This window comes from Thamnophis sirtalis, unplaced genomic scaffold (genome assembly GCF_051295495.1).
Source record: "Thamnophis sirtalis isolate CommonGarterSnake01/CBP01778 unplaced genomic scaffold, rThaSir2_p1.2 scaffold_14, whole genome shotgun sequence".
Taxonomy (NCBI): domain Eukaryota; kingdom Metazoa; phylum Chordata; class Lepidosauria; order Squamata; family Natricidae; genus Thamnophis; species Thamnophis sirtalis.
In genome coordinates, this window is record NW_028261394.1 from 4,339,121 (window position 1) to 4,366,861 (window position 27,741).

At 46.2% G+C, this 27,741-nt stretch overlaps 1 protein-coding gene across 1 annotated transcript; it reads left to right on the forward strand.

The window, feature by feature from the left end:
- The first annotated feature begins 5,693 nt into the window (after positions 1 to 5,693).
- Positions 5,694 to 27,640, forward strand: AP5Z1 (adaptor related protein complex 5 subunit zeta 1). The gene is made up of 17 exons (XM_087728631.1): positions 5,694 to 5,740; positions 8,059 to 8,196; positions 9,595 to 9,781; positions 11,285 to 11,429; positions 12,208 to 12,317; positions 12,660 to 12,828; positions 13,532 to 13,672; positions 14,354 to 14,391; positions 14,480 to 14,642; positions 15,706 to 15,884; positions 17,226 to 17,368; positions 18,553 to 18,699; positions 18,801 to 18,912; positions 20,119 to 20,216; positions 23,685 to 23,817; positions 25,174 to 25,388; positions 26,511 to 27,640. Exons 1-17 carry the CDS (start codon positions 5,700 to 5,702, stop codon positions 26,770 to 26,772), a joined length of 2,421 nt encoding a protein of 806 aa, XP_087584757.1. The 5' UTR covers positions 5,694 to 5,699; the 3' UTR covers positions 26,773 to 27,640.
- Positions 27,641 to 27,741: the final 101 nt, after the last annotated feature.

The window sequence follows — 27,741 nt, forward strand, 5'->3', positions numbered from 1 at the left end:
TCAAAGTCCATTCTTGAATTGTAGGCAGGTCAATGTGCTCTTATTTTTGTATGGCACATTATATTTGTCCTTTTTTTAAAATGTTCTGCTGGGGTATCTGCGTTCCAAGATACAGGAGGGCATCCAGACAAAAAGCCAAATTTGATCTTATTGACCTTGAAATGTAACTAAATTAACTCCAATTAAAGTTAGTGTAATTGCGGTTAACAATTGCCTTTAGCATTTAGAATGACGAGTTGGAAGGGACCTTGAAGGCCTTCTAGTCCAACCCCCTGCTCAGGCAGGAAACCCTATACATTTTCAGACAAATGGTTGTCCAATCTCTTCTTAACTGGGAATAAGCAGTGGTGTCCCCAAGACCTGGGAGGCAGAGACAATTTTAGGAAGCCAATTTCTGCATTTCTGATTTGTGCCAACTATATTGTGTGAATCCCATAGATTGCCATTTGTTTGGCTAACCATGGTTAGAACTAGGTTTAGGTTTATTGGATTTATATGCCGCCCTTCTCCCAAGGACTCTAGGCGACGTACAACATAAAAGAAAACACATATTACAAAAATTAAAAGAGACATTAAATAAAGTATCCAAAAAAAACCCCCACCAATTTATATTTACAATAAAAATTTAAAAATTAAATTAAAATTAACAATCAAATTAATCCTATATTTTATTCTATTCAGGCCTATTCTATTCTAATTACAGGAAGATATATAAAGCCAATCCTGATCTCAACATCACAGTGGTTGTGGTAAAATTCAAGGAAGAGAGCTATCATCTTGATAAGGGAAAAAGCAATTTAAAAACATAAGAACAGAATTGCCAACTTGGGAAACAAATAGGAAATAATTATTTAAAGGCGGATGCCGTTAGCGGAAAGGCGAGCTCTTTAGGGTAGTCAGATCCTTCAACCTGCCCATTTTCAGCAAAATTGGTGAATAATAATTAAAGTTAGATGCCACCAGTCTTTGACTAACAGTTAAGTTGATCCTCGCCGAGTCAATTTGCAGCAGCTATCTCAGAGAGAGACAATATTTATGCAATCCCATCTACTACGTTGTCGGAACACGGTTCTTTTGAATAAATAGAAAGGTCTCAAATCATTTTGAAATAGGTTTTTAAAAGAAAGAAGGAGACTAGGTTTTTAGACAACCCCTCTTCCTGCACTCTTGATGTACTGTACTGGGAGGAATTTCTGCGTGATGAGGAGAAAAAACCAGTAATAAATTGTACGCCGTGTCAAGTCACTGCCAAAGCAGACCAATCTCCAGAAAGCATGCTTTGCATTTATACTGCCATATAAATTCCTGGAAGAAGGATTGGAAAGAGACAAGAGCAAAATATTCATTGAGGGGCAGGGGAATAGCCCAATATATCTCTTGGTAAGAAGTATTAGAATATTTTTTTTTAAAGGATCCATTTTTCCAGCTTTTGTTGTTGTTGTTGTTTAATGCCAGATGTACAATGCAAAAATACTTCTGGTGATTTTTCATCCTTGGTCATTCACAAAGGTTAAGCCAATGTCAAGGTTCCCGCAATTTCAACATCCAGAAAGAGAAAGGAGAGGCAGAGCTGATAGAATCCATCTGGTTTGGAGAGAGCCTCTCCTTGAACTGAATTCAGCAGTTCATTTACAGTTCGTCCTCGACTTACGACCACCGTTGAGCCCAGAATTTCTGTTGCTAAGTGACTTTGGCCCTATTTTCCGTCCTTTCTTGCCACCGTTGTTAAGAGAATCTCTGCAGGAGTTAAGTTAGCAACACGGTTATTCAGGGAATCCACAGTTCCCCGTTGACTTTGTTTGTCAGAAGGTTGCAGAAGGGGGGTCACCCTGGGACAGTGGTGGGATTCAAATAATTTAACAACCGGTTCTCTGCCCTAATGACCAGCTGGGTAGGTGGGGCACAATGGTCATGTGACTGGGTGGGTGTGGCCAATTCAATGTCACTCACATCGATGGGCGCTTCGCGTTGGCTGTTACAATGTAATAAGGGTTAACCGGAGAGGGAGTTTCTGTAAGCAGGGAAATAAAGATTAGGCTAGAAACACCAGAATGTTTCCTTCCTGCCTTCCTTACAGGATTAGCCCTCTAAAGTGGGGAAAAATCAAAAGGAGATTTCTTCCAACAACTGGTTCTCCAGACTGCTTTAGAAAGTTAACAACCGGTTCTCCCGAATAGGTGCGAACCGGCTGAATCCCACCACTGCCCTGGGACATGCAACAGAGGCGTTATTCAGCCAGTTCTGACAGGTTCTGGAGAACCGGTAGCGGAAATTTTGAGTAGTTTGGAGAATTGGCAAATAGGCTGGCTCTGCCCCTGTTGCCTCCCAGCTGATCTTCTTTTATGGCCCTGAAGAGGAGAATGGAGCTGGGAAGCAGGTTAACGGAGTGGGAAGGGAATGGGGATTTTGCAATATCCTTCCCCTGCCATGCCCACAATGCCAAGCCATGCCCACAAAGCCATGCCCAAGAAATTAAAAGACGCTTGCTCCTGGGAAGGAAAGCTATGGCAAATCTAGACAGCATATTAAAAAGCAGAGACATTGCCCAGCCAACAAAAGTGTGTCTAGTCAAAGCTATGGTTTTCCTACTTGGAATGGATGGCTGTGGAAGATGGAGCATAAGGAAGGCTGAGCGCCAAAGAATGGAGGCATTTGAACTCTGGTGCTGGAGAAATCCCCTGCATTGAGTCCCTTGGACTGCAAGGCCATCCAAATGGTCAGTCCTAGAGGAGGTAACCCTGGCTGTTCTTTAGAAGGCCAGATCCTGAAGAGGAAACTCAAAGACTTTGGCCACCTGATGAGAAGGAAGAAGGACTCCCTGGAGAAGAGCCTCATGCTGGGAAGGATGGAGGGCAGAAGAAGGACTGCAAGGCCATCCAACCGGTCAGTCCTAGAGGAGATCAACCCTGACTGCTCTTTAGAAGGCCAGATCCTGAAGAGGAAACTCAAAAGACTTTGGCCACCTAATGAGAAGGAAGGACTCCCTGGAGAAGAGCCTCATACTGGGAATGATGGAGGGCAAAAGAAGAAGGGGACGGCAGAGAAGGAGGTGGCTGGATGGAGTCACCAAAGCAGTTGGTGTGAGATTCAATGGACTCCAGAGGATGGTAGAGGACAGGAAGGCCTGGAGGAACGTTGTTCATGGGGGTCGCGATGAGTCGGACATGACTTCGCAACTAACAACAAAGCATTATTTATATCTAATGTTAGATGCAATATGACTGCAGTAACACTAACCCCACCTCAAGATAGCTCAGGAACTAAGGTTGTGACTTGGTTGACTTTTGTACGATGTTCAAATTGAGAGCAGAATTGTTTAAAGATAATAATAAAAGGAAGAAATACAAAAAATTAAGACCAAATCGGTGGAAAACTAAAGTCTCAGTTCGTGTCCAAAAGCAATGAGTTTTTCTATTGTTTTCAGGACCACGGGTTACACTCATTTTAAATGTAGCGTAGAGAGGCAATAAAGCTGGGATGTCATTTGGATTACGAGCCACCCATCTGCCGAATGAACTCTGCGTCGCCCCAGAAGAAGCGGTTCTGTTTGAGGCTTGCTGCATTCAGAAGGTTAATTAAAACGACTGGCTGGATGAGAAAGAAAAATCACATTATCTGAACAGGGCTAGGCTAAAGCCATTGTCAAGCTTTTAAAAAGCAATTTACCGTAAGCAGGCACCTACAGAAGAGGCAACAAGCATCACCTACAGAGAGCAAAAGAGTTGGAAGTTAAATTTTAATACTCATTATTTTAGCTAGGTGCAGAGTAGAATAATAGAATAACACGGTTGGAAGGGACCTCGGAGGTCTTCTAGTCTCAGGCAGGAAATCCTATACCAGTTAATGATTGTACATTATTGTTAAACTTTAGATTTCAAACATGTAGCTGGGCTCATTCAGATGGATAAAATAGCATAAAATAATGGCAGGTCATGTAGCAGTGAGTGAATCCTGTAAATATAGTTTGCACTCCTTTGTACGGTGATTAATTTTGATCTGAAAATTGCAAGGAGCTATTTATCCATTGGGTGGAGGAAAGCTTTGTTCTTTCCCATTTGATCCTCATCCAGCAACGAAAATTGAGATGGGCAAGTTAGTATTTTAAGTGAAACTGCCACTAGGTGAAACCACAATGGTGTTTATAATCGCAAGGTGCTTTTATTTATATTTTCTATGGTGTTTTTTTAAATTAACTCTATCCCTTCTCCTCCTGGTGGTCTGACTGTATTAGAAATGTGATTTGATCGAGTTGAATCCACCCATCTTAAAATGGCTGAGGTTGAGGAACCCTGGCAAAGGATGTCTCAGCCTCTCTCTCCATCTGATGGTCTTTAAATGGATCAGGACTAGAATTCCCAAAACACCCACCTGACTGATCCACTTCTCAAAGCTGCCAGTATGGGAAGCATTCATAGAATGGAATGGAATGGAACGGAACAGAATAGAATAAAACAGAGGAATAGGAATAGAATAGGAGGAATAGGAATGAAATGGAATAGAACAGAGGAATAGGGATGGGATGGGATAGGATAGAAATTGAATATAATATAGAATAGAATAGAGGAATGGGAATGGGAATAGAATAGAATAGAACAGAGGAATAGGGATGGGATGGGATAGGATAGAAATTGAATGGAATATAGTATAGAATAGAGTAGAATAGAATAGAATAGAATAGAATAGAGGAATAGGAATAGAATGGAACAGAACAGAGGAATAGGGATGGGATAGGATAGGAATGGAACATAGAATGTAATGGAATAGAATAGAATAAAATAGAGGAATAGGAATGGGATAGGATGGGATGGGATGGAATGGAATAGAACAGAATAGAATAAAACAGAGGAATAGGAATAGAATAGGAGGAATAGGAATGGAATGGAATAGAACAGAGGAGTTCTATATTCCATTCTAGAATTGAATGGAATATAGAATAGAATAGAATAGAATAGAGGAATATGACTAGAATAGAATAGAACAGAGGAATGGGGATGGGATAGGATAGAAATTGAATGGAATATAGAATAGAATAGAATAGAGGAATAGGAATGGAATAGAACAGAGGAATAGGAATGGGATGAGATAGGAATGGAATGGAACATAGAATATAATGGAATAGAATAGAACAAAATAGAGGAATAGGAATGGGATAGGATAAGATGGGATGGAACGGAATATATAATGGATATAGAACAGAATAGAATTCTTTATTAGCCAAGTGTGATTGGACACACAAGGAATTTGTCTTTGGTTCAAAGGACCCTCCATTTAGCTCTGCCTCTTCTTGCTCCTTGCCTGCTCCACCCACTTTTCTCCCCCTTCCTCTTAAAATTGCATCTTGATCAGCTTCTTCCAGGCCCTTTTCCACTCACCCCCACCCCACCCCGCCGCTTTTTTCTCTCCCCCCCACCCTTTTATCTCTTCTCCCCTTACTCCTCCCCCCCCACCCCACACCCTTTGGCAAAGCAACGGCCAAAACCTCACCCGGAACGTCGCGAGCGGGCGCCTCGCGCTCAACCCGGGCGGGTTTTAGGGCAGGACCCGCGCGCGTGCGCAGAGCCGCCTTTTGCCCGGCCTTTTAAAAATTGGGTGTTGTTTTGGGGTTTTTTGGGGGGGGGGGTGTGGAGAAGTGTTTGGTCGGGTCTTTCTTCCTCCTCCCGAGTAAACCCGGCTCTGGGGGGGCGGGAGAGAAGGGCGGGATGTACTCGGCGGGGACGGAAAGCTTGCTGCGGCAGGCCAGGTAATAGGACGGGAGAGAGGGAGAGAAAGGAGGAAGGTTTTGCCTAAAGCCGCTTTCCCCATCTTGCTTGCTGGCACCTGGCCAATCCTAGATTCATCCTGGCTTGTGCAGGTCGCCCTGGCTGGCTGAGCTTTGATTCTCCTGGAGGACGGGGGGGGGTTCCCCATCAGCTTCTGCCCCAAAGGCTCAGCCTCTTTGCTCAAGGGTGGGGTGGGGGAATCCAGGGTTCCCCTCTGAGCTGGGTGGCTTTCTTGGAGACGTTTCACGACCCAGCTAGGTGACATCATCAGTTCTAGAAGGGTCACTGGAGAAGAGGAGGAGGAGGAAGAGAGAAGGAGGAGAACTATGGGTCCTTGGTGCTTTCTGAACGTGGTTTTTCTTTTAGACGTTTCACGACCCAGCTAGGTGACATCATCAGTTCTAGAAGGGTCTCTGGAGAGGAGGAGGAGAGGAGGAGAAGGACTGTGGGGTCCTTGGTGCTCTCTGAGCTTTGTGGTTTTCTTGCAGACGTCTCATGACCCAGCTAGGTGACATCATCAGTTCTAGAAGGGTCTCTGGAGAAAAGGAAGAGAGAAGGAGGAGAACTATGGGTCCTTGGTGCTTTCTGAACGTGGTTGTTTTTCTTTTAAACGTTTCATGACCCAGCTAGGTGACATCATCAGTGCTAGAAGGAGGAGGAGAGGAGGAGAAGGACTGTTGGGTCCTTGGTGCTCTCTGAGCTTTGTGGTTTTCTTGCAGGCGTTTCATGACCCAGCTAGGTGACATCATGAAGAGCCGAGGTGGCGCAGTGGTTAGAGTGCAGTACTGCAGCCGACTGCTAGTTGCAGTTCGGCGGTTCAAATCTCACCGGCTCAAGGTTGACTCAGCCTTCCATCCTTCCGAGGTGGGTGAAATGAGGACCCAGATTGTGGGGGCAATATGCTGACTCTGTAAAACCGCTTAGAGAGGGCTGAAAGCCCTATGAAGCGGTATATAAGTCTAACTGCTATTGCTATTGCTATCATCAGTTCTAGAAGGGTCTCTGGAGAAAAGGAGGGAGAGGAGGAAGAGAGAAGGAGGAGAACTATGGGTCCTTGGTGCTTTCTGAACGTGGTTGTTTTTCTTTTAGACATTTCATGACCCAACTAGGTGACATCATCAGTGCTTGAAGGGAGTGGAGTTGCAGGGAGAAGATGAAGAGGAGAAGGACTGTGGGGTCTTGGGTGCTTTCTGGCCTTGTTTGTTTCCTTGCAAACGTTTCATGACCCAGCTAGATAGCATCATCAGTGTTAGAAGGAAGTGGGGTTTGGGAGGAGGGGAGGACTGTGGGGTTTTGGTGCTCTCTGAACTGGGTTGTTTTCTTGCAGAGGTTTCATGACCCTGCTAGGGAACATCATCAGCGCTAGAAGGGAGTAGTGGGGGAGTTAGGAGGATTATGGGATCCTTGCTGCTCTCTGAGCTTGCCTATTTTCTTGCAACTACGTAACATCAATGTTAGAAGAGAAGGAGAGAGAGTTTGCCCAGGTAGCTAAGCCAGGCAACAGCCAGCCATGGTCAGCCTCCAAGTTAGGACAGGGGTGACTGTCTTCCCAGCACGGTCAGTGGGGACGCAGCCCTCACATGGCAAGCTGGCCAGGCAGCTTCTGCCAGCAGGAAAATGCCCTATTTTGTGGGGCAAATAGGATGGTTTAATATGAAAAAAAAATTGCTGTGCAAACCCAGAATTTCAAGCTGGGGAAACGTCCCTCTGGAGACCACTATTCTGGAAGGCGATGGGCCTTAGCCTCATTGCAACAAGATGGGCAGAAAACAAATCTCATAAATAAAGAAACTAATTAAAAGTAAAGAAACTAATAAGCAAATTATTTATTAATAAATTAACTAAAAGGTTGCAGGATGGCCTTTCGATGCTGGCAGTCATTGGGGGCTGCCCTGGAGATTATCCATTGCATCCTCCAGTGAGGGAGAACAGCCGTTTTGAAATAATTCCCATTATAGTGTTCCTATCTCGTTGTGTTTTTCTGTTCGGCTTCCTGTGCTGGTGCCCGGTTGCTGGTATCACTTCCTGGTTTCTATAGTTATAATATTTGTGCTAGGGGAATGTGTGCGCACGGGCACTTTTGAGTCAACATTGATTGCCTGCAACTGCCTGGACAAGTCCTTGCAGTTTTCTTGGCAAGATTTTCAGAAATAATTAGGCTTTTCCCTTCCTAGGAGAAAGGTACATCATGCTTGCAAGTTGAGGGACTACCAATAATAATTGCTTGTTTGACCAAAATTGGCTTCAAATTGCATCAAATACGGCATTTCTTAACTTGTCGATTCCTCTTTCCTGTTAGAGAGATCCAGGAGGATGAATTTAAGAAATTCACTTCTCGGATCTCAGGCTTCCTTCAAAATCAAGACTTTGGAAATGAAACGGTGGATTGCTTACGAAGACTATTTCTTATTGTCTCAACCACCAAATACAGTCAGAAGTGAGTGAGAAGCAGCACTGCATATAACATGTACTGAACTTGGTGGGATTTATTTTTCTGTTCAGATTTGCTGATTGAGTCTTTTTTTGGGGGGGATGGGTGGGTAAGAAAGTAGCCTTTTTTTCAATATCTATCCAACATTCTTTTTAAAAAAAAAATGAATTAAGGCAAGAATCTGAAATCAGGAATTTGTGGCTGAAAACAAAGGGGGCGAATCCAGAAAATACAATGAAGGGACTGCCATTGTAGTTACATTCAGATACACCTTTTATTCTGGAAGATGGTACATTGTTCAGGCATTTCTATTACTTTAAACTACTAGTTTATTATTATTATTATTATACAATTGTATCACAGCGGCCAGTTGTTTCGCCGGATTTGGCATTGGTTACTAGTCGGGCCCCACCCAGGGGCCTAGGACGTCGTAACGTATTTTCGTAATATGCGTGCAGATCCAAGCAGTGCGGCTTTTTGCATTTGACTGATGGTGATTTTGTCAATTTTTAACTGTTTTAAATGTAATTCCAGTGCTTTTGGAATAGCACCCAGTGTGCCGATTACCACTGGAATTACCACTGCTGGTTTGTGCCATAATCGTTGAATTACGATTTTTAAGTCCTGGTATTTATTATTTTTTCCAGAAATTGGCCATGCAGTGATTTGTTCTGCCAACTCTCCATTCTTGATTTTATCACATCTTTTCTGTATTCTTGTTTCATCTGTTGGGCCTTCAGTAGATTTTTGTTCTTTACTTCGATTAATAGATGTTCTTCACTTTCTTTTAAATAATCAGCCAGTGCATTTTTTTCTTCTTCAACTGTTTGCATCACTTGTAATAATAATAATAATTATTATTATTATTATTAGATTTTTTAATTATTTTTTCCCTTCTACAACACCTTGATTTCATCAACATTGTTATGTCATCATACCTGTACATGTATATAATATTTTGCTTCTATATTTACACACTTTTATACACAGTTCCATATATATTTATATATATTGTTTTTGGGCTTAATTAATTTTATTCTTGTTTTGCAGCCCTTTGTACCAATTATTCCAAATTTCATAATATTCCGACTCTTCTTTATCTTTTAATCTCAGTGTTAATTTGTCCATCTCTGCACAATCCAAAGTTTTTTTATCACTAATTCGTCCGAGGGGGTATTATTTTGTTTCCAGCATTGGGCAAATGCTATTCTAGCTGTAGTACTTAATATGTACTTAATTTTCTTTGTATATTTCCCTTTGATTATTCCCAGTAGAAAGATTTCGGTTTTGTATTTTATCTGTTCTCCTGTAATTTCTTGCACCCATTTCCAAATTTTTGTCCAATATCTTTGTGTTTCCGGGCAGGAAACTTATTTTTGTTCCTTTCCATGACTTTTCTTGTAGATTGGAGGACAAACTTGTTCAGCTTCTGCAAACCACCCTATTCCTTCCAAAGTCTCCTAAGCAAATCCAGATACTTTGCTGTGCCATATTGAGAGAAGTGTCATTTTGCAATCATTTATCTCTGCCTTGGGATAAGTTCCGGGACACCAGGCTGTTGAGTTTAGCTTTCTCCATCGTACAATCCCAAGTAAGCAAGGCGTATTATTATTATTAATATTTACTTTATTCATTAAACATGGAACTCGGCCAACTGAACATTCAAAAATGCATCACAAATACCACTGACTGGTGCTAATGGTTGATACAGGTTGCTGCCAGCATCCTAGGTATCAACCAAGTACCTTTTTAAAATGTTCCGAGTAATGCAGTTTTTTGCAGTTTTGCTGGTATTATTGCTGCAATGCTGGGATGGCCAGGTCGCGATATTTCATTATTTTTTCCAGTTCTTTTTCTTCGATTCTGGCATCTCCTGGTACTGCAATAATAAATTGCACGCTTCAGTTTTCAACAACTGTAATACCTGGCATGCTGTGTTCCAAATGATGGTCTGTCTGTTGTTATTATTATTTTCTAATTTACTTTATTTTTTCAATTGATTCTATCTGGTTGCTAGGATTAAAAAAAAAACCAACTTGATGGTACTCTACATGGGGCTGCCCTTGAAGAGCATTCGGCGACTTCAGCTTGTCCAGAATGCAGCCGCGCGAGCGATTGTGGGTGCACCTCGGTTCACCCACGTAACACCTATCCTCCGCGAGCTGCACTGGCTGCCTGTTGGTCTCCGGATACGCTTCAAGGCGCTAGTCGTCACTTATAAAGCCCTTCATGGTATTGGACCTGGGTACTTGAGAGACCGCCTGCACTAGACCGATTAGATCCCACAGATTAGGCCTCCTCCGAATTCCATCCGCCGGCCAGTGCCGACTGGCGACTACCCGGAGGAGAGCCTTCTCTGTGGCTGCTCCGACCTCTGGAACGAACTCCCCGTGGATATTCGAACCCTCACCACCCTCCAGGCCTTCCGCAAAGCCCTTAAAACCTGGCTGTTCCGACAGGCCTGGGGCTAAAGAGCTGTTGCCCCCGTCTCGAATGGTATGACTGTCGTGTGTTTTAAATTATGTATTGTTTTGTGCCCTTTGTTAAATTGTTTGTATCCCCCCTTCCCTTGTTTTGAGTTGTGAGCCGCCCTGAGTCCCCCTCGGGGGAAAAGGGCGGCATACAAATGAAATAAACAGTTAAACAGTACATAATCAATCAACTGCTCCAGTTGTCCACTAACTCTTCATAGCTTTCACTCCTATCGTATGCAATAGAGTAATAGCTAATAATAATATTGCATAGTAAAATGGCTATGTCCTTTAAAAAAAAAAAAAAAAAGCTGTTTTGGCAATTGTTTTGCATTTGACTTCTGTCCCCCCCCCCCCCCCAATGTTAGACAGGATACACACAGATGCAGAATGAATGTTTTTAATGCTTTCTTTAAGCTCCCCCGTGTGGTGAAAATGGATATTTTTCAAATTCTGGAAATCCACACACACACACAAAACCCTAACAGAGCCTCTCTTTTTTTGCATTGGGGTTCTTCATTGGCACGCGAACCCCTAAGATACCTCTCCAGAATTCAGGTAGCTTTCTGGATTGACCCCACTCAAGTCTACTATCGAATCTCGAATCCTTGCTTTATCCAAAGGGCGATCAAAGGACGACGGTTGAAGAAATGGGGCAGCAGGTGGTGAAAATTCTGGAAGGCAGACTGCCGGAAGATCAGAGCGCACGTCCTCTCCTCCCCATCCTGTCGAAAGTCATCGGTTCTGCGCCGCTGAGCCTGAACGAAGGTGAATATTTGAACTCTGCAATTGTCAGGCAACTTCTTAACCCCCCTTCAGTCGGTTTTTTGTTGAATGGCTGCTATCTGCAGTTCAGCGGTTCAAATCTCACCGGCTCAAGGTTGACTCAGCCTTCCATCCTTCCGAGGTGGGTGAAATGAGGACCCAGACTGTTGGGGGCGATATGCTGACTCTGTAAAACCGCTTAGAGAGGGCTGAAAGCCCTATGAAGCGGTATATAAATCTAACTGCTATTGACTGGGATGCTTGGGCTAAGAATTACCGTATTTTTCGGAGTATAAGACGCACATTCCCCCTCCTCCTAAAAAAGCGTGGAAATGTTGCTGCATCTTATATACCGAATACAGCCCTTTTTGGCCTCCCAAAGCTCCCCTGCGTCCTATTTTTGCAGAAAATGGGCTGTTTGGGGCAAAAATGAAGCCATTTCTTCCTTCCCCCAGCCTCCAGGAGCACTCTGCAGGCTTCAGCAGGGCTGGGGGAAGGCAAAAACGCCTCCGCTTTTGTGAAAAACGGGCCATTTTCTGCAAAAAACGGGGGCATTTTTGCCTTCCCCCAGCCCTGCTGAAACCTGCAGAGTGCTCCTGTGGGCCGGAGAGGGCAAAAACGTTTTTTACTTACTTACCTCTTCAAAATCTTGGTGCGTCTTATACACCGGTCTGAAAAATACGGTATCTGATTCAAAAAAAAAACAACAACAACCCAACACATTAGTGTTGCAAATACCACCTGCAGTCTTTTTACTTGAGTCTTTCTTTTGCATCTCTAGACCAGATCAACCTGATCAGCAAAAGGATGGTGGATTGGCTGAGGTACGCCAGCCTTCAGCAAGGAGCCACCCCGGCATCAGGTGGCTTTTTCAATCCAAGAGGAAAACAGGTATTCGGCCCCACGCTTTATGGCCTGTGGACTTCAACTCCCAGGATTGCAGGATCCGGCATGGCTGGCTTAGGAATGCTGGGAGTTGAAGTCCATCAGAGTTAAAGTTGCCAAGTTAGGGTGGTGGACGAGTCGGCATCTTCATATCCGGTCACATGGGCGGCAAGCCACTCCCACAAAGGAGGCCACACACCCCACAGAGTAGGTTCGAACAATTTTTGAAACCCACCACTGCCCCTTTGATAAATCATCGGGACCCCTCACGGGTAAATCTGGAGTTACTTTTCCGTCCCCCTCCCCCCAATTCTTACCATTTATTCTGCCTTTTGTCTTTTCTCCCAGCCTGGCCCCATCACCGAGGTGGATGGCACAGTGGCCACCGACTTTTTCACCGTGCTGTCGGTGGGCCAGAATTACACAGAGGACCAATGGCTCAACATGCAGGCTTTTTCCATGCTGAGGAAGTGGCTCTTGTGTTACAGGAGTGACACAACAAGCAATCCAAATTCAGGTGAGTTTTTTTTTTTCTTTGTGTGGAAGAGAAATTGGAATTTCCAAATCCATGGAAGCATTTTTGGGCTCTTGGGTTACAAGAAATGATGGGCCTTCCTATTGAAAGGCTGGCTGTCTGGCAAAATTTCTGGGAATTGAAAGACAAAATCCCTCTGGCTTATCTTAAAAACACTGGAGGTTTTTAAGAAGAGACTGGACATGAAACAAAAGGTTAAAAAGTGATGATATTTGCGTAGTTACTTACCAAACACATCTAAATGATATTAAAGTAGCCAAAAATGTATTTGCAATTCCCAAGGCATGTCACAACTTACATATCACTTCACAGTGCTTTTACAGCCCTCTCTAAGCGGTTTACGGAGTCAGCCTTTTGCCCCCAACAGTCTGGCTCCTCATTTTACCCACCTCGGAAGGATGGGAGGTTGAGTCCACCTTGACTTGGTGAGATTTGATCTGCCGAACTGCAGCTAGCAGTCAGCTGAAGTAGCCTGCAGTACCGCACTCTGACCACTGCGCCACCTCGCCTCATGTCCTTGGTTCCCAAGAGAAAAGTATTTTGTTTTGGCTACAAAGTCCCAACTATCGCAAATCCTCCCCCTCCCCTCTCCCTGTCCCTCTTCTCCAGTGTGGCAACACTGAAGCTCCCAAGATGGCTTCGGTCAGGTCAGCTTCAGGGTTGACACTCGTCTCTTTCCTTACAGACGACAAGTCGGAGGTGGATGGCTCTCTCGTGTCGATGGTCTCTGTCACATCCACCTCAAGTCGCCTCCTTTCTCCAAGGGAACGCTTGAGAGAAAAGGCTTTTGAGTACTGCCAGCGGCTTCTGGAGCAGAGCAATCGCCGTGAGTGTAGCCCTTGTCCCAGGCCCGTGATGGTGAACCTGTGGCATGTGTGCCACAGGCCTCTCTGTGGGGCACGCAAGCCATCACCCAGCTCAGTTCCACCTCGCATGGGTGTGCACCTCCCACCAGCCAGCTGATTTTCTGCCACTCCTATTCCTCTTGCCCCCCCCCCCCTGCCTTTATCCCCAGAGCTAGGGTGGGGCTTTGCTAGCAGCGGTGGTTCTTCCGTCCCAAGGACCAGCCCATAGATTTCCACTGCTCTCCTCTCCCCTCTGTCTTCTGCACACCTATTCATCTCCGCCCCCTGCCTTTTATCCCCAGAAAAAGGGTGTGGGGGCTTCGCTAACAGCGGTGCCTCTTCCTTCCCAAGGACCAGCCCATAGATTTCCACTGCTCTCCTCTTCTCTGCCTTCTGTGCATCTGGCAGTGGCCCCAGCCACCTCCAGACCTGGGGGCTGTTCACTCTCCACCCGAGGGCTGACGGACAGCCCAGGCTCCCCCTCTCTCTCTTCCAGCTCCATTCCTCCTTCCGCCTCGGAGCTCTCAGGTTGCCTTGATGCTGACCCTGACTCCCACGCCCCCTCCCCATATGGAGGGCCTAGCGGCCGACAGGCCACAACACCCCCCTCCCCCCCATTCCAGCTAGGAGTCTGAACACAGTTCATTTATTTTGTCCCTCAGGGGCTCTGAAGAAAACAGATGGGGAGCTACAGAAAGCTGTAAGTATCGCAAAGGAATGGAACTCTGGTTTTAGCAGGAGCCAAGAACTGGACAAAGCAGGGACTTTCGAGCTCTTTTCCCCTCCAGTGTCTCGTCGAAGCGATCACCATTATGGACATCATCTGCCAGCAAGACTCTTCTTACGTTTACCGCTCCCTCTCCTGCCTGAAAAACCTCCACGGACGCATCAGCGGGGATCCTTCCGGTGCCCGCCTGCTGATTCCCATCGCCCAGTTTTTCCTAAATCACAGTGAGTCAGGAAGGTGGGATGTTTGCGGTCAGGGGACTTCCTTCTTAAAATATTTTCTCGCAAAAATATTTGACCTCTTTCTCTCTCTTTTTTTTTTTTTGTAATGGTTCAGTTCTTATAACGGGGGTTTAAAAATTCCACGTGCGATTTAATACTTTTCCAGGGGAGGGGAGGGGCGTGTGCTGCGAAGAAGAAGAGAGGGGGTGACTTTCAGGTCACCCCCGCCTGGCAATCAGCTTTGGCAGGTGCTTGTGGGTTCAATTTCAATCAGGATCGAGTTGGGAGGGACCTTGGAGGTCTTCTAGTCCAACCCCCTGCTCAAACCAGAAGCTCCTATAATATTTCCGACAAATGGCTGTCAGTGTCTTCTTAAAGAGCCTTGGTGGCGCAGGAGGGAATAGAATGAATTTAGAATAGAATAGAATAAGAGTTTAGAATAGAATAGAATAAGGGTTTAGAATAGAATAGAATAAGAGTTTAGAATAGAATAGAATAGAATGAATTTAGAATAGAATAGAATAAGAGTTTAGAATAGAATAGAATAAGAGTTTAGAATAGAATGGAATAGAATAGAATAGAATAACAGAGTTGGAAGGGACCTTGGAGGTCTTCTAGTCCAACCTCCTGCTTAGGCAGGAAACCCTACACCACTTCAGACAAAGGGTTATCCAATCTCCTTTTAAAAACGTCCAGCGATGGAGCGTTCACAACTCTGGAGGCAAGTTGTTCCATTGATCAATTGTTCTCACTATCTGGAAATTTCTCATTTCTAAGTTGCTTCTCTCCTTGATTAGTTTCCACCCATTGCTTCTTGTCCTGCCCTCAGGTGCTTTGGAGAATAGCTTGACTCCCTCTTCTTTGGGGCAGCCCCTGAGATATTGGAAGACTGCTATCCTGTCTCCCCTAGTCCTTCTTTTCATTATACAGGGCATAATCAAATCCCTGCAGCCATTCTTCATATATATATATTTTTTGGCTCCAGGCCTTTAATCGTCTTAGTTGCTCTTCTTTGCAATTCAGCCTCGAACCGCGTAGGTGTTTAAACCATTTCTCCGTCAACCAGGTGAGACGGCAGCTGTGGACTCTGAAGCCGTTTACCACCATCTCTTCACCAAAGTCCCTGCCCAGCTTTTCCACAACCTCATGCTGGCTTACGAATTTCTCCAGTTCTGCCGGCAGAATGTTGGATTCTTTACCGAGAACCTTGGCATCTTCCGACAGAGCACCCCAAATCTCTTCAAGGTAGCAGACCCCGGGCTCCTTCGTTCTTCCGAACTTTTCGCTTCCCTATAGGACAGTGGTGGGATTCAATTTTTTTCCCCGCTACCGGTTCTGTGGGCGTGGCTTGGTGGGTGTGGCTGGGGAAGGATACCGTAAAATCCCCATTCCCTCCCCACTCCTGGGGAAGGATACTGCAAAATCCCTTCACTCCCCACTCCAAGGGAAGGATACTGCAAAATCCCCATTCCCTCCTCACTCCAGGGGAAGGATACTGCAAAATCCCCATTCCCTCCCCACTCCAGGGGAAGGATACTGCAAAATCCCCATTCCCTCCCCACTCCAGGGGAAGGATACTGCAAAATCCCCATTCCCTCTCCACTCCAAGGGAAGGATATTGCAAAAATCCCCATTCCCTCCTCACTCCAGGGGAAGGATACTGCAAAATCCCCATTCCCTCCGGATCAGCTGGGACTCGGGAGGCAGAGAATAGATGCGGGCGTGGCCAGCCAGAGTTGGTATTTACCAGTTCTGCGAACTACTCAAAATCTCCGCTACCGGTTCTCCAGAACTGGTCAGAACCTGCTGAATTCCACCTCCTGATATAGGAATGGCTGCAGGAGGCATTTGCCAATTTTCACACACACACACACACACACACACACACACACACACACACACACACACGTGTCCTGGGGATGCCTTTGCCACCATCTAAGTTCCCATAACTTCCAGATTTCTGCAAGAACCCCCGAAAAGTTGCCAAAACATGGCAGCATGGCTTACTGTGATTTTGTCCCGGGAAACGCACTCAAACATTAGCCGAGCTTTTAAATATAAGTATAACCTTTATTGTCATTGTACTTAAATACAACGAAATTGGTTTTAAGTGCCTTAACTGAGTTTTTAAAAAGCTTGCAAACTCAAGGAGAAGCAGAAGCTAGAATAGAATCACAGAGTTGGAAGGGACCTTGGAGGTCTTCTAGTCCAACCCCCTGCTTAGGCAGGAAACCCTACATCACTTCAGACAAAGAGTTGTCCAACATCTTAAAAACATCCAGTGTTGGCGCATTTACAACTCCTGCAGGCAAGTTGTTCCACTGATTTATTGTTCTCATTGTCAGGAAATTTCTCCTTAGTTCTAAATTGCTTCTCTCCTTGATTAGTTTCCATCTGTTGCTTCTTGTCCTGCCCTCAGGAAGCAATACAGCTATAAACAACGTGGGGGTGAGGGGGGCAGAGGATGTCCTTTTGGGAATTTCTTTCTCTGGATCCACTCTGCTTTTTTTCTCAGAACCTAGATCTCTTGAGATCTTACCAGAAATGGATCCCGTTCATGGCTCTTCATTTCCCTTCCCTTTGCAGTTCCTAGCTTGGAATAGCCCAGCCCTGACCATCGACTACACAGATCTTTTGCCAGCCCTGCTCAGTCCAGAGAATGCCTTGGAGATGTTCCACTTGCTGCTCGACCTTCCATGTTTGACCGCTGCACTGGACACCCAGCTCAGGTACTTTGAATGTTGCCGATCAACTTGTAAAAAGACAAGTTCCGGTTCTTGTGGTGGAAAAAGTCCAAAGAGGTTTCTCATCATTTAGGTCTAGGTCCTGATGTATTGGGTAGGGGGCAAAGCTTTTTAGGAGAAGGGGCAGACCAAGATGCCCAGAAAGGATGAAGGAATCGTGTCAAGAGTTTTTTGCATAAATTCAAATCCAGAAGCAGAAACAGATAACGGATGCAGCTGGATTCATTAACTTCTTTATATGCATAAGAATAGAGGAATAAATATACAATACCAACAGGTAATAGAATAGAATAGAATAGAATAGAATGAGAGTTTAGAATAGAATAAGAGTTTAGAATAGAATAAGAGTTTAGAATAGAATAAGAGTTTAGAATAGAATAAGAGTTTAGAATAGAATAAGAGTTTAGAATAGAATAAGAGTTTAGAATAGAATAAGTTTAGAATAGAATAGAATAGAATAAGAGTTTAGAATAGAATAAGAGTTTAGAATAGAATAAGAGTTTAGAATAGAATAAGAGTTTAGAATAGAATAAGTTTAGAATAGAATAGAATAGAATAAGAGTTTAGAATAGAATAAGAGTTTAGAATAGAATAAGAGTTTAGAATAGAATAAGAGTTTAGAATAAAATAGAATAGAATAAGAGTTTAGAATAGAATAAGAGTTTAGAATAGAATAAGAGTTTAGAATAGAATAAGAGTTTAGAATAGAATAAGAGTTTAGAATAGAATAAGAGTTTAGAATAGAATAAGAGTTTAGGATAGGATAGAATAGAATAAAAGAGTTGGAAGGGACCTTGGAGGTCTTCTAGTCCAACCCCCTGCTTAGGCAGGAAACCCTACACCATTTCAGACAAAGGGTTATCCAACCTCCTCTTAAAAACTACCAGTGTTGGAGCATTCACAACTTCTGAAGGCAAGTTGTTCCACTGATCAATTGTTCTCACTATCCGGAAATTTCTCATTTCTAAGTTGCTTCTCTCCTTGATTAGTTTCCACCCATTGCTTCTTTCTCCTGCCCTCTGGTGCTTTGGAGAATAGCTTGACTCCCTCTTCTTTGGGGCAACCCCTGAGATATTGGAAGACTGCTATCATGTCTCCCCTAGTCCTTCTTTTCATTAAACTAGACCTACCCAGTTCCTGCAACCGTTCTTCCTATGGCTTCTCCCTAGGTCTGTCTTGACCCCCCTGTCCGAGAGGTCCACCCTAGATGCAGCTTCAAAGCCTGCTACCTGCCTGGAAGCCCTCCGCCACCCTCAATATAGGGGCCTCTTCCATTATCTCCTGAGGGTTGAGTCCATTCCAGGTGACCCTAGCAGGTAAATTGTCCAGATTAAGCTTCCTCCTCCCTCCCCCCCTGTGGCCAGTTTACCCAGCCTTGTGTGCTGAATTGCGGCTTGTGTTGTTTGATTGTCCGCAGGCTGACTCCTCTCCGGCAGCTTTTGGGGTCCCTGGCCAGTCACCCTCGGGTTGTCCAATGTGCCAAGAGTGTCCCAGCCTTGCTGCAGCTCTTCTTCAGGTTGGTGTCCAAGGTAAGGTTCCCATCGCCCCACGTGCCAAAAAGGTTATCGCTGGGATGTGTTGAGGCAGCTCTTCAGCCAAGGCATTCACATTTGTTTTAAAAAAATGCAACATAACCATGTTGGAAGGGACCTTGGGAGGGGGAGGTCTGCTATTCCAACCCCCTGCTCAAGCAGGAGCCTCTCTACCATTTCGGACAAATGGATGTCCAGTCTCTTCTTAAAAACCTCCAGGGATGGAGCTGTTCTGACCCCCCTCGTTGCACACCAAAGCACACTCTGAGCCAAAGATACTTTACGCAATTTATTAACAGACAGACAGGTCCTTGGCAGCAGTCCAGCCTGCCAAGCTCACAAAAATGTTCTCCAACATTCGTTCCTGCATTGACTTCTGCAAGAGGGGAATGTGCACAAGCAGTCCTTTTATAGTCTGGAGAGGAGCCTAATGACCACCAACTGAGTGCAATTACCTCCTGTAACTGCGCAACTGTTCCTGACACCTATTAGCTCTCCGGTGCTGGGCATCCAGGAACAACTCACTGCTGATGTCAGGATCACTCTCCCTTGTCTCCTCCCCACTGGTCCAAGGCTCAGGCGCCTCCTGGTGGCCAACCAGCCTCTCTGCGCCCTGCTCGGAGTCGGAACCCTGTCCAGGGTCCTCCACATCCTCCAGAGCCGACTCATAGGGCCCCTCTCTGTCGGAGTCTGGTGGCAGCTCCAACGGCTCCTGCTGGGCCACAACAGGAGCATTCTCAACTTCTGGAGGCAAGTTGTTCCGCCGATTAATTGTCAGGAAATGTCTCCTTATTTCCAGCTTGGTTAATCTCCATCCATTGCTTCTTGTCCTGCCTTCAGGTGCTTTGGAGAATAGCTTGGCTGCCTCTTCTTTGTGGCTGCCCCTCGGATCACTGCTATCATGTCACTCCCTAGTCCTGTGTTGGCAAACTTACGGCATGCATGCCCGAGGTGGCACACAACCCCCTCTCTGTGGACACACAAACTGTCAACCCAGCTCAGCTTCATGCACACTCCTCCCGCCGTTCCTGATCTCACCCCATTCCTCAGAGGTCCGTAAAGGGGGCGTGCATAAGCGCACCAGGCGTGCCTACCGCCCCCATTTATCTGTACTCATTTCCTTTGTCCATGTTTATATTTATACCTGCTATCTTGTACATGTTTGACAAAACAGATAAAGTGAAACAAAATAAACTTCTCCAGTTTGCAGATGAAACTCTTGCCAAGAAGCTGACCTTGGCAGCTCTGGAGAGGAGTGATCACCTGTACGAGATCCCCAGGTTCAAGGCCGAGGTGTTCAGGTGGGTAGAGGGTTTCCTAAATCGGGTGTGTGTGTGTGTGTTAGGGATGTGTTGTGGCTCAGCCGGAGCCTTTGGAGCTGCTATCAGACTCTGACAGCGAGGCGCCCTATGAGTCAGGCCTGGAGGTGGCGGAGGGCCCTGGACAGGGTTCTGACTCCGAACAGGGCTCAGAGAGACTAGTCGGTCCCCAGGTAATGACTGAGCCTTGGAGTAGTGAGAGAGGCTGACACAGAAACCTCCTGTGAGTTTCAGGTTTCGTTTTATTTATATGCCGCCCTATTCCTAGCGGGACTCAGGGCGGCTCACAAACCCAAGAGGGGAAGGGAAACAAAGAACTACAAATACAAGCATTTAAAATAACCAACAGACACACAATCGAGAGGGGAAGGGAACTCATCAACCCCAGGCCTGCCGACATAGCCAGGTTTTAACGGCTTTTCGGAAGGCCTAGAGAGAGGTGAGGGTCCGAATCTCGGCGGGGAGTTCATTCCAAAGGGCCGGCGCTGCCACAGAGAAGGCCCTCCCCCGGGTAGTAGCCAGATGGCATTGGCTGGTAGACAGAACCCGGAGGAGGCCAACCCTGTGTGATCTAATGGGTCTTTGGGAGGTAATTGGCAGCAGGCGGTCTCAAGTTGTTTCGGGATGCACGCAGGAGAAGGGCTGACCGACATAAGGAACAATTGAGGACTCACAGGAGATGATAACGAGCAGCTGTGGCTCGTTAGGATCTACTCCTGAGGATAAAAGAGACTGATGGTGCCACGCCCTGGTTGCAGAAGCCAACGTTCCGTTTCTGTTCTAGTCAAGTTCTCCGTTTGTGTGTAACCATCGAGAAAAAGCACTTGGATAAGTGATTTGATTTATATAATCCTATTTTGTAGTAGTTTATGAGTGAGGACTTTTGCCAGAGCATTTATCTGTGTTTATTTTGGGCTCACAGCCAGCAAGAGCTGGGACTGATAAAAAACATTCCTTTGAACGTTCTGTTTGGCTTTCATTTCTGAATGGACGAGGTTGGGGGTCAGAACAGGGATGTAACCCTAGTCTTGGCTTGGCAATGTATATGTATAAGCGTAAGCCATGATTGTCACAAATGTATCTGTTCCTTTAAATGCAAGAGAGGGGTAATTGGATGCCATTGCTTTAAGCAGCCATAAAAGGAGTGGATCTGGCTATTTGAGAGACCGCCTTCTGCCAATTACCTCCCTGCGTCCCATCAGATCGCATAGAGTTGGCCTCCTCCGTATTCCATCCGCCAGTCAGTGCCGACTGGCGACTCCTCGGAGGAGAGCCTTCTCTGTTGCGGCTCCGACACTATGGAACAATCTCCCCGTGGAGATTCGTACCCTCACCACCGTCCAGGCCTTCCGCACAGCCCTCAAGAACTGGCTCGCCCGTCAGGCCTGGGGATAAGACTTTACTCTCGCCCCTCCCGAATGTTGAGTGAATGTTGAGTTTTACTGTTTAATTTACTTTTGTTCACATTTCTTTTGTATTGTCCTACACTCCCTTTCCTTTTTGATTGTAAGCCGCCCTGAGTCCCCTCAGGGAAAAGGGCGGCCTATAAATGTCCAATAAAACAAAACAAAAAAAAAAAACAAGGAGGAAGGAACTATTACGGAGTTGTCCTTGATGCTCCTGACGTTTCCTGAGTGTTACTGATTCAACAGCTTCTACAGAATTGTTGTTCCTGATAGTTACCGACTTGTTACTGTATGAGCTTAGTATTTGGAGAGAAGACCGTGTATTGGATGGTGGCTAGTCTGTATAGTAGTTAACCCGCGTGACCCGACAAATGCGCGCACGATGAAAGCGCGCCGACAAAACCGCAGTGACAAAACCACGACGTCATCAACGCGCCGACAACAGCGCGCCGACAGAAGCGCGATTTAAGGTTAGGGTTAGGATTAGGTTTAGAGCGCGCTTCTGTCAGTGCGCTGTTGTCGGCGCGCTTCAGCGCTCATTCGTCGGCGCGGTTTAGAACTTGCAGTTTTGTTATCGCGGTTTAGTTGGGCGCGCTTTTATTGATCGCCCTTTTGTGGGTGAATCGTTAACCTGTCTACATGGAACGAGCTCCCCGCAGAGATTCGGACCCTCACCTCTCTCCAGGCCTTCCGAAAAGCTGTTAAAACCTGGCTGTGTCGACAGGCCTGGGAACGATGAGTTCCCTTCCCCTCTCGAATTGTGTGGCTGTTGGTTGTTTTAAATGCCCTGTACTTTTTGTTGTAGTTTTTGTGTTTCCCTTCCCCTCCTTTGGGTTTGTGCGCCACCCTGAGTCCCGCTGGGAGTAGGGCGGCATATAAATAAAATGAACTTCGAAATGAACCTCGATGGTGAATTGTGAGTTGAGCAACTGTAACTTCAACGTATTGTAAATAGAACTGTGTATATACTTCAAGATTTCTTATAGTCTGTTTGGAGACTTATTTTATCCCAGTGGTAGTCAACCTGGTCCCTACGGCCCACTAGCGGGCGTTCCAGTTTTCATGGTGGGCGGTAGGGGTTTTGTCCGATACTGAAGCACTTTCCTTTTTAAAAAAAATTTAATTGACTTTAAAAACAATTTTCATAGCATTATTTAAAAACATTTTCATTAGGCTTTCATAAAATCACCATTACTGTGGAACCGGTGGGTGGTTGGAAAATTTTACTACTAACAGAGATCCAAAAGTGGGCGGTATGTATAAAAAGGTTGACTACCCCTGATTTATCCTATTTTTGTGACCCAATAAAGCTATTCTTTGTTTTACTTTCGGTGGCTGTGACAGGGGAGGCAGAGCCTCACCACTGTCATCATGAAAAGAAAAGGAAAAGGAAAAAGGAAAAAGGCTGAGCTAGTTGCTGCCAGAGTCACCGTGGATGACTCTGCTTAGTGCTGAACTGTTTAAAAAAGCCTCTAAAAAGCGCCCTCTACAGGAGGAGGCGGGAGAATGACGTGCCTCATCTAGTCTGACTTTATGATCACTCGAGCAGAGTTCAGCAAGGGTTAAAAGCCGAAAAATTCCTTATGTAGATAAGGCACGTGGTTCTCTCGCCTCCTCCTGTAGAGGGCGTTATTTTTTAGAGGCTTTTTTAAACAGTTAAGCAGAGTCATCCATTGGAGACTCTGGCAGCAACTAGCCCAGCCTGACCTCGGGCGAAAGAAAGAAAGCGCTTTAGACATTGGGATGTCGGGGGGGAAAGGACTGCCTCACCAGCCATAAACCTCACCGCACGTCACTGGCTGTGAGTGACTATTCAGCAACTTATTCGTTACTAACTTCTGCTGCAGAACTCTAGCCTCCTAACGGGAATAGACTTAACAGGGGGCTCGAGATGGATCAGCCCAGAGTGACTTCTGCTGTGAACCTCTTTCAGAAACGGGGGTTGATTCCGGTCCTCGGCTAGAACCTTGGTTTGGGGTCACCTCCCTGCCTCTTCTTTGGGGAGCGTCCTCACTTTCTCAGACTCTTCTCTCCCCCCCGGCAGAGTGATGAGTTCCCAGCTGCAAGTCTTGTGCAAGCAGCACCCATCCTTGGTGGTGGATCTGTCCAAGCCGCTTCTGGAGTTTTCGGGGACAGTGTCCAACATTCAGACCAAGGAGGACCTCTTCATTCACGTGGTAAGGAGAGGCCTGCATGTCCCAGAGACTGCCTTTCCCCCCCCTCCTTCCTCGTTGTGGCCCATCTGGCAGGAGATTCGGACAGTGAGGAGGTTGGGGAGGAACCTGGGCCAGTCCTGGAGTCTGGGGAAGGCTCTGAGGAGGACTCTGCGTCAGAGGCAGACAGGGGGCCAGGGCCATCTGACAGTTATCAGCTGCTTTCAGAGGCAGACATCACTGGGGCAGAAGAACAGCTGGAGCCTGTTCCCAGTGTGCCCATGGGCAGAGTTGCCAGACAAAGGGAAGAGCTAAAGAACAGGGGTCAACTTGGGAGTAAGGCCACAGGTGGACGACGAATGGCCCCTCCCAGAGGAAATAAGAGGAGCGAAAGGGGAGGGGGCTTTTGCAGGAAACAATTTATTTGTTAGATTCGTTTCAGGAGTGTGAAGATCTGTCCCTGAATCCCAGAGACTCTGTGCCCAGTCTTCCCTTGCACAGCACCGAATTTGGAAACTATTTATATGGCAGCTTTCCAAGCTAGATAAGGTCTGTGGTCATAAATACTCCTTTGAAAGACTGTTTGCCAGGGCTTTGCTGGATGTGAACGAGAGGAATTCACATTCGTTTCATAAAAGGGGTTTTGTCAGGACCAGGAATCTGCCTCCTGCTTTATGGGGAAGCCTAGATCATCACACACACACACACACCAATCATCCCCTGCCCCTTTTCCATCACGAAACCTAAAATCATTCTTGAATTCAGTGATTCCCCCCCCCCACCCCGGACCTGGCTAGACTACATGTTCCTCTCTTGTCGGTTGTGCCACTAGGAGATGTGGCACTAAAGATGATTTTCAACGGATATCCTACTGAGATGGTCCAATGGAACAGTTGCAATTCAGCCAAAGCTGGTGAACCTGATGAGTACAGGCAGTCCTTGACTTACGACCACAATAGACCCCCCCACCCAACATTTACGTTGCTAAGCAAGGCATGCTAAGTGAGATTTGCTCTGTTTTATGACCTTTCTTCCCCCCTGGTTGTTAAGCGAATCACTGCAGTTGTTAAGTTAGGAACAGGGTTGCAAAGTGGCTTTCCCGTGGACTCAAGATTCGCAAAAGGGGGAACCACATGACCCCAGGACATTGCGACCGTCGTAAACAGGAATCCATTGCCAAGGGTCTGAATTTTGCTCACGAGAACATGTGGAGGCCACGAGGGTTTTAAGTGTGAAAAGGGGTCATAACTCACTGTTTCCCAGGGCCGTTGTCACGTCGGGATGATCAGGAAACGGACTGTTGTAAGTTAAGGCCGACCCCGTAGTTGCCCTTCAAGTGTGAAAGGGGATGTGTCTTTTGTTGTTCGTATCTTCTTCTAGGTCTGGGCCATTGGCGAATACGCATCGGTGACGCATGATAAACGTTGCACGGCGGAGCAGATCAACACTTTCTTCGACGTCCTGGAAGCCATGCTCTTCGAGATCACCCAGCTGCGACCTTCGGCCAGCATCCCCAAGTCCTCGCCTCGCGTCATCGCCGTCCTCATGACCGCGTTGACCAAGCTAGCATCTCGCAGCCAGGATCTCATCCCCAGGTTCGAATTGCCCTTCCCCCCCATCACTCTTAGCCCCCAGGAGCACTCTACAAAGCCTCCCAAAGCCTATGCAAACCCTTCCCCCCCCCCGCCTTTTTTTTCTTTTTCTCTGTGGCAGCTCCAGCCCTCTGGAATGAACTCCCCGCAGGGATTTGGACCCTCACCTCTCTCCAGGCCTTCCGAAAAGCCGTCAAAACCTGGCTTTGCCGACAGGCCTGGGGGTGATGAGTTCCCTCCCCTCTCGACATGTATGGTTGTGCGACTGTTGTTTACTTTTATTATTTGTATTTTGTTTTTTATGTTCCCCTTTTTTCCCCCTTGAATTGTTCCCCGCGCTGAGTCCTCCCGGAGAAGGGCGGCATACAAATAATAAAATTCTATTCTATTCTATTCTATTCTATTCTATTCTATTCTTTTGCAAAAAAACGAGCTGTGCAGAGGGTTTGGGAGGCATGCAGAGTGCAAGAACTTTTTTTAAAATTTACTGTATTTTTCAGAGTATAAGACGCACCTTTTTCCCTCAAAAGAGGCTGAAAATCTGGGAGCGTCTTATACACTGAATACAGCATTTTTGGCCTCCCGAAACCCCTCCCCTCCTTCACCAAAATGGCCCTGCAGAGCCTGTAGGAAGCTTTCAGAGTGCTCCTGGGGGCTGGGGAGGGCAGAAATGAGTGAAAAATGGGCTGTTTTTTGCTCAATTCTGCACACACACCCCCAGCCCCCAGGAGCACTCTATAAGCCTCCTAAAGGCTACGCATGTCCTTTTTTTAACAAAAATGGGCCCGTTTTCACAAAAGATGGCCCATTTTCACAAAAGACGGCCCATTTTCACAAAAGACAGCCCGTTTTTTGCTCGTTTTTGGGCCCCCATCCCCCAGGAGCACTCTACAAGCCTCCTAAAGGCTATTCGTGCCTTTTAAAAAACAGACTTTGTTTTCGCAAAAAAAATGGGCTATTTTTGGGAGGTCTGCAAAGTGCAAAAACTTTTTTTTTAAATTTGCTTCTTCAAAATCATGGTGCGCCTTATAGTCCGAAAAATACGGTGCCTGTATTGGTTCTATCAAACCTTGCTGCTGCTTGCAAGTTTATTATTATTTTATTATTTATTATTTTATTTTGCAGAGTTTGTCTGTTTCTCTCGAAGATGAAGATATTCATCCAGAGCCCGGCCGTTTCCGCCGTCTACTGCGACGAAGAAGCAGAGGCCATCCTCACCCGGGCCACGGAGCTGATGAACTTACTGAAAATGCCCAGCGTGGCTCAGTTCGTGCTAAGGCCGTCCTCCGAGGACTTAAGTCACCAGGAGACCCACCTCCCTCTGTTGCTGGCCATGAAGATGACCAGCCAACTTTTGGAAGGAGGAACCGGCTCCGTTCCTGGATGAAGGAGCCCTCTGGGCCAACCTGAGGTCGCTTCCTGGTGATGGGTTAGAACTTCCCTGGCGCCTTCTCCATTTCTGAGGGCTTCTTGAGGTCCTTCTTCACCGTTTCCCAGCACCCCGGGGTGTCTTTGCCGTTGATGGCAAATGTTCATGAGAACGTCTCACATCTCGGTTTATTAAAAACATTCATGGTCTACGTCGTCTTCTCCAGTTCTACTTGAGTTCAGCAAAGGTCAGAGTCTTTCATGGAATGGTGACTCCAGCTTCTTCATCATTGTTCCAACTGAGACTTCCCGAGAGCAGGAAGAAAACTCCTTGTCCCGACAAAAACCCCTTTTATTAATTGACTGTGAATTCTGCTCATTCACCTCCAGTCTTTCGAGGGAGGATTTATGGTCACAGACCTTCTCTGGCTTGGAGAGCTGCCAGGCCGATCTCTGCAAAACTTGGCAAGGAGTAACGAACCAATTAAGCAAACTAATTTGTCTCCTGCAAACTCCACTCACCCTTTTGCTCCTCTTTTATCTCCTCTGGGAGGGGCCATTCACTGTCCATCTGTCAATCCTCGTTCTTTAGCTGTTCCCTTCATCTGGCAACTCTGGGCATGTGCACACTGGGAACAGGCTCCAGCTGTTCCTCTGCCCCACTGATGTCTGACTCTGAAGGCAGCTGATAACTGGCATACGGCCCTGGCCCCCTCTCTGCCTCCGACACAGAGCCCTCCTCAGAGCTTTTCCCAGACTCCAGGACTGGCCCAGGTTCCTCTCCAACCTCCTCACTTTGAATCTGCCCCCAGCTCCGCTGGCGGCCCACAACACTTACACAAGTTTTGAAGCAGAGACTCAAAACACAAGAATCCATTTTGTTCTTATTTTACTTCATCTCATCCTTCGGCACAGAAGGGAGCAGGTTTGAATCCTCCCCTCCTAAATAGTCCTTTGCCATATTAGAATTATATATACATTTCCCCAC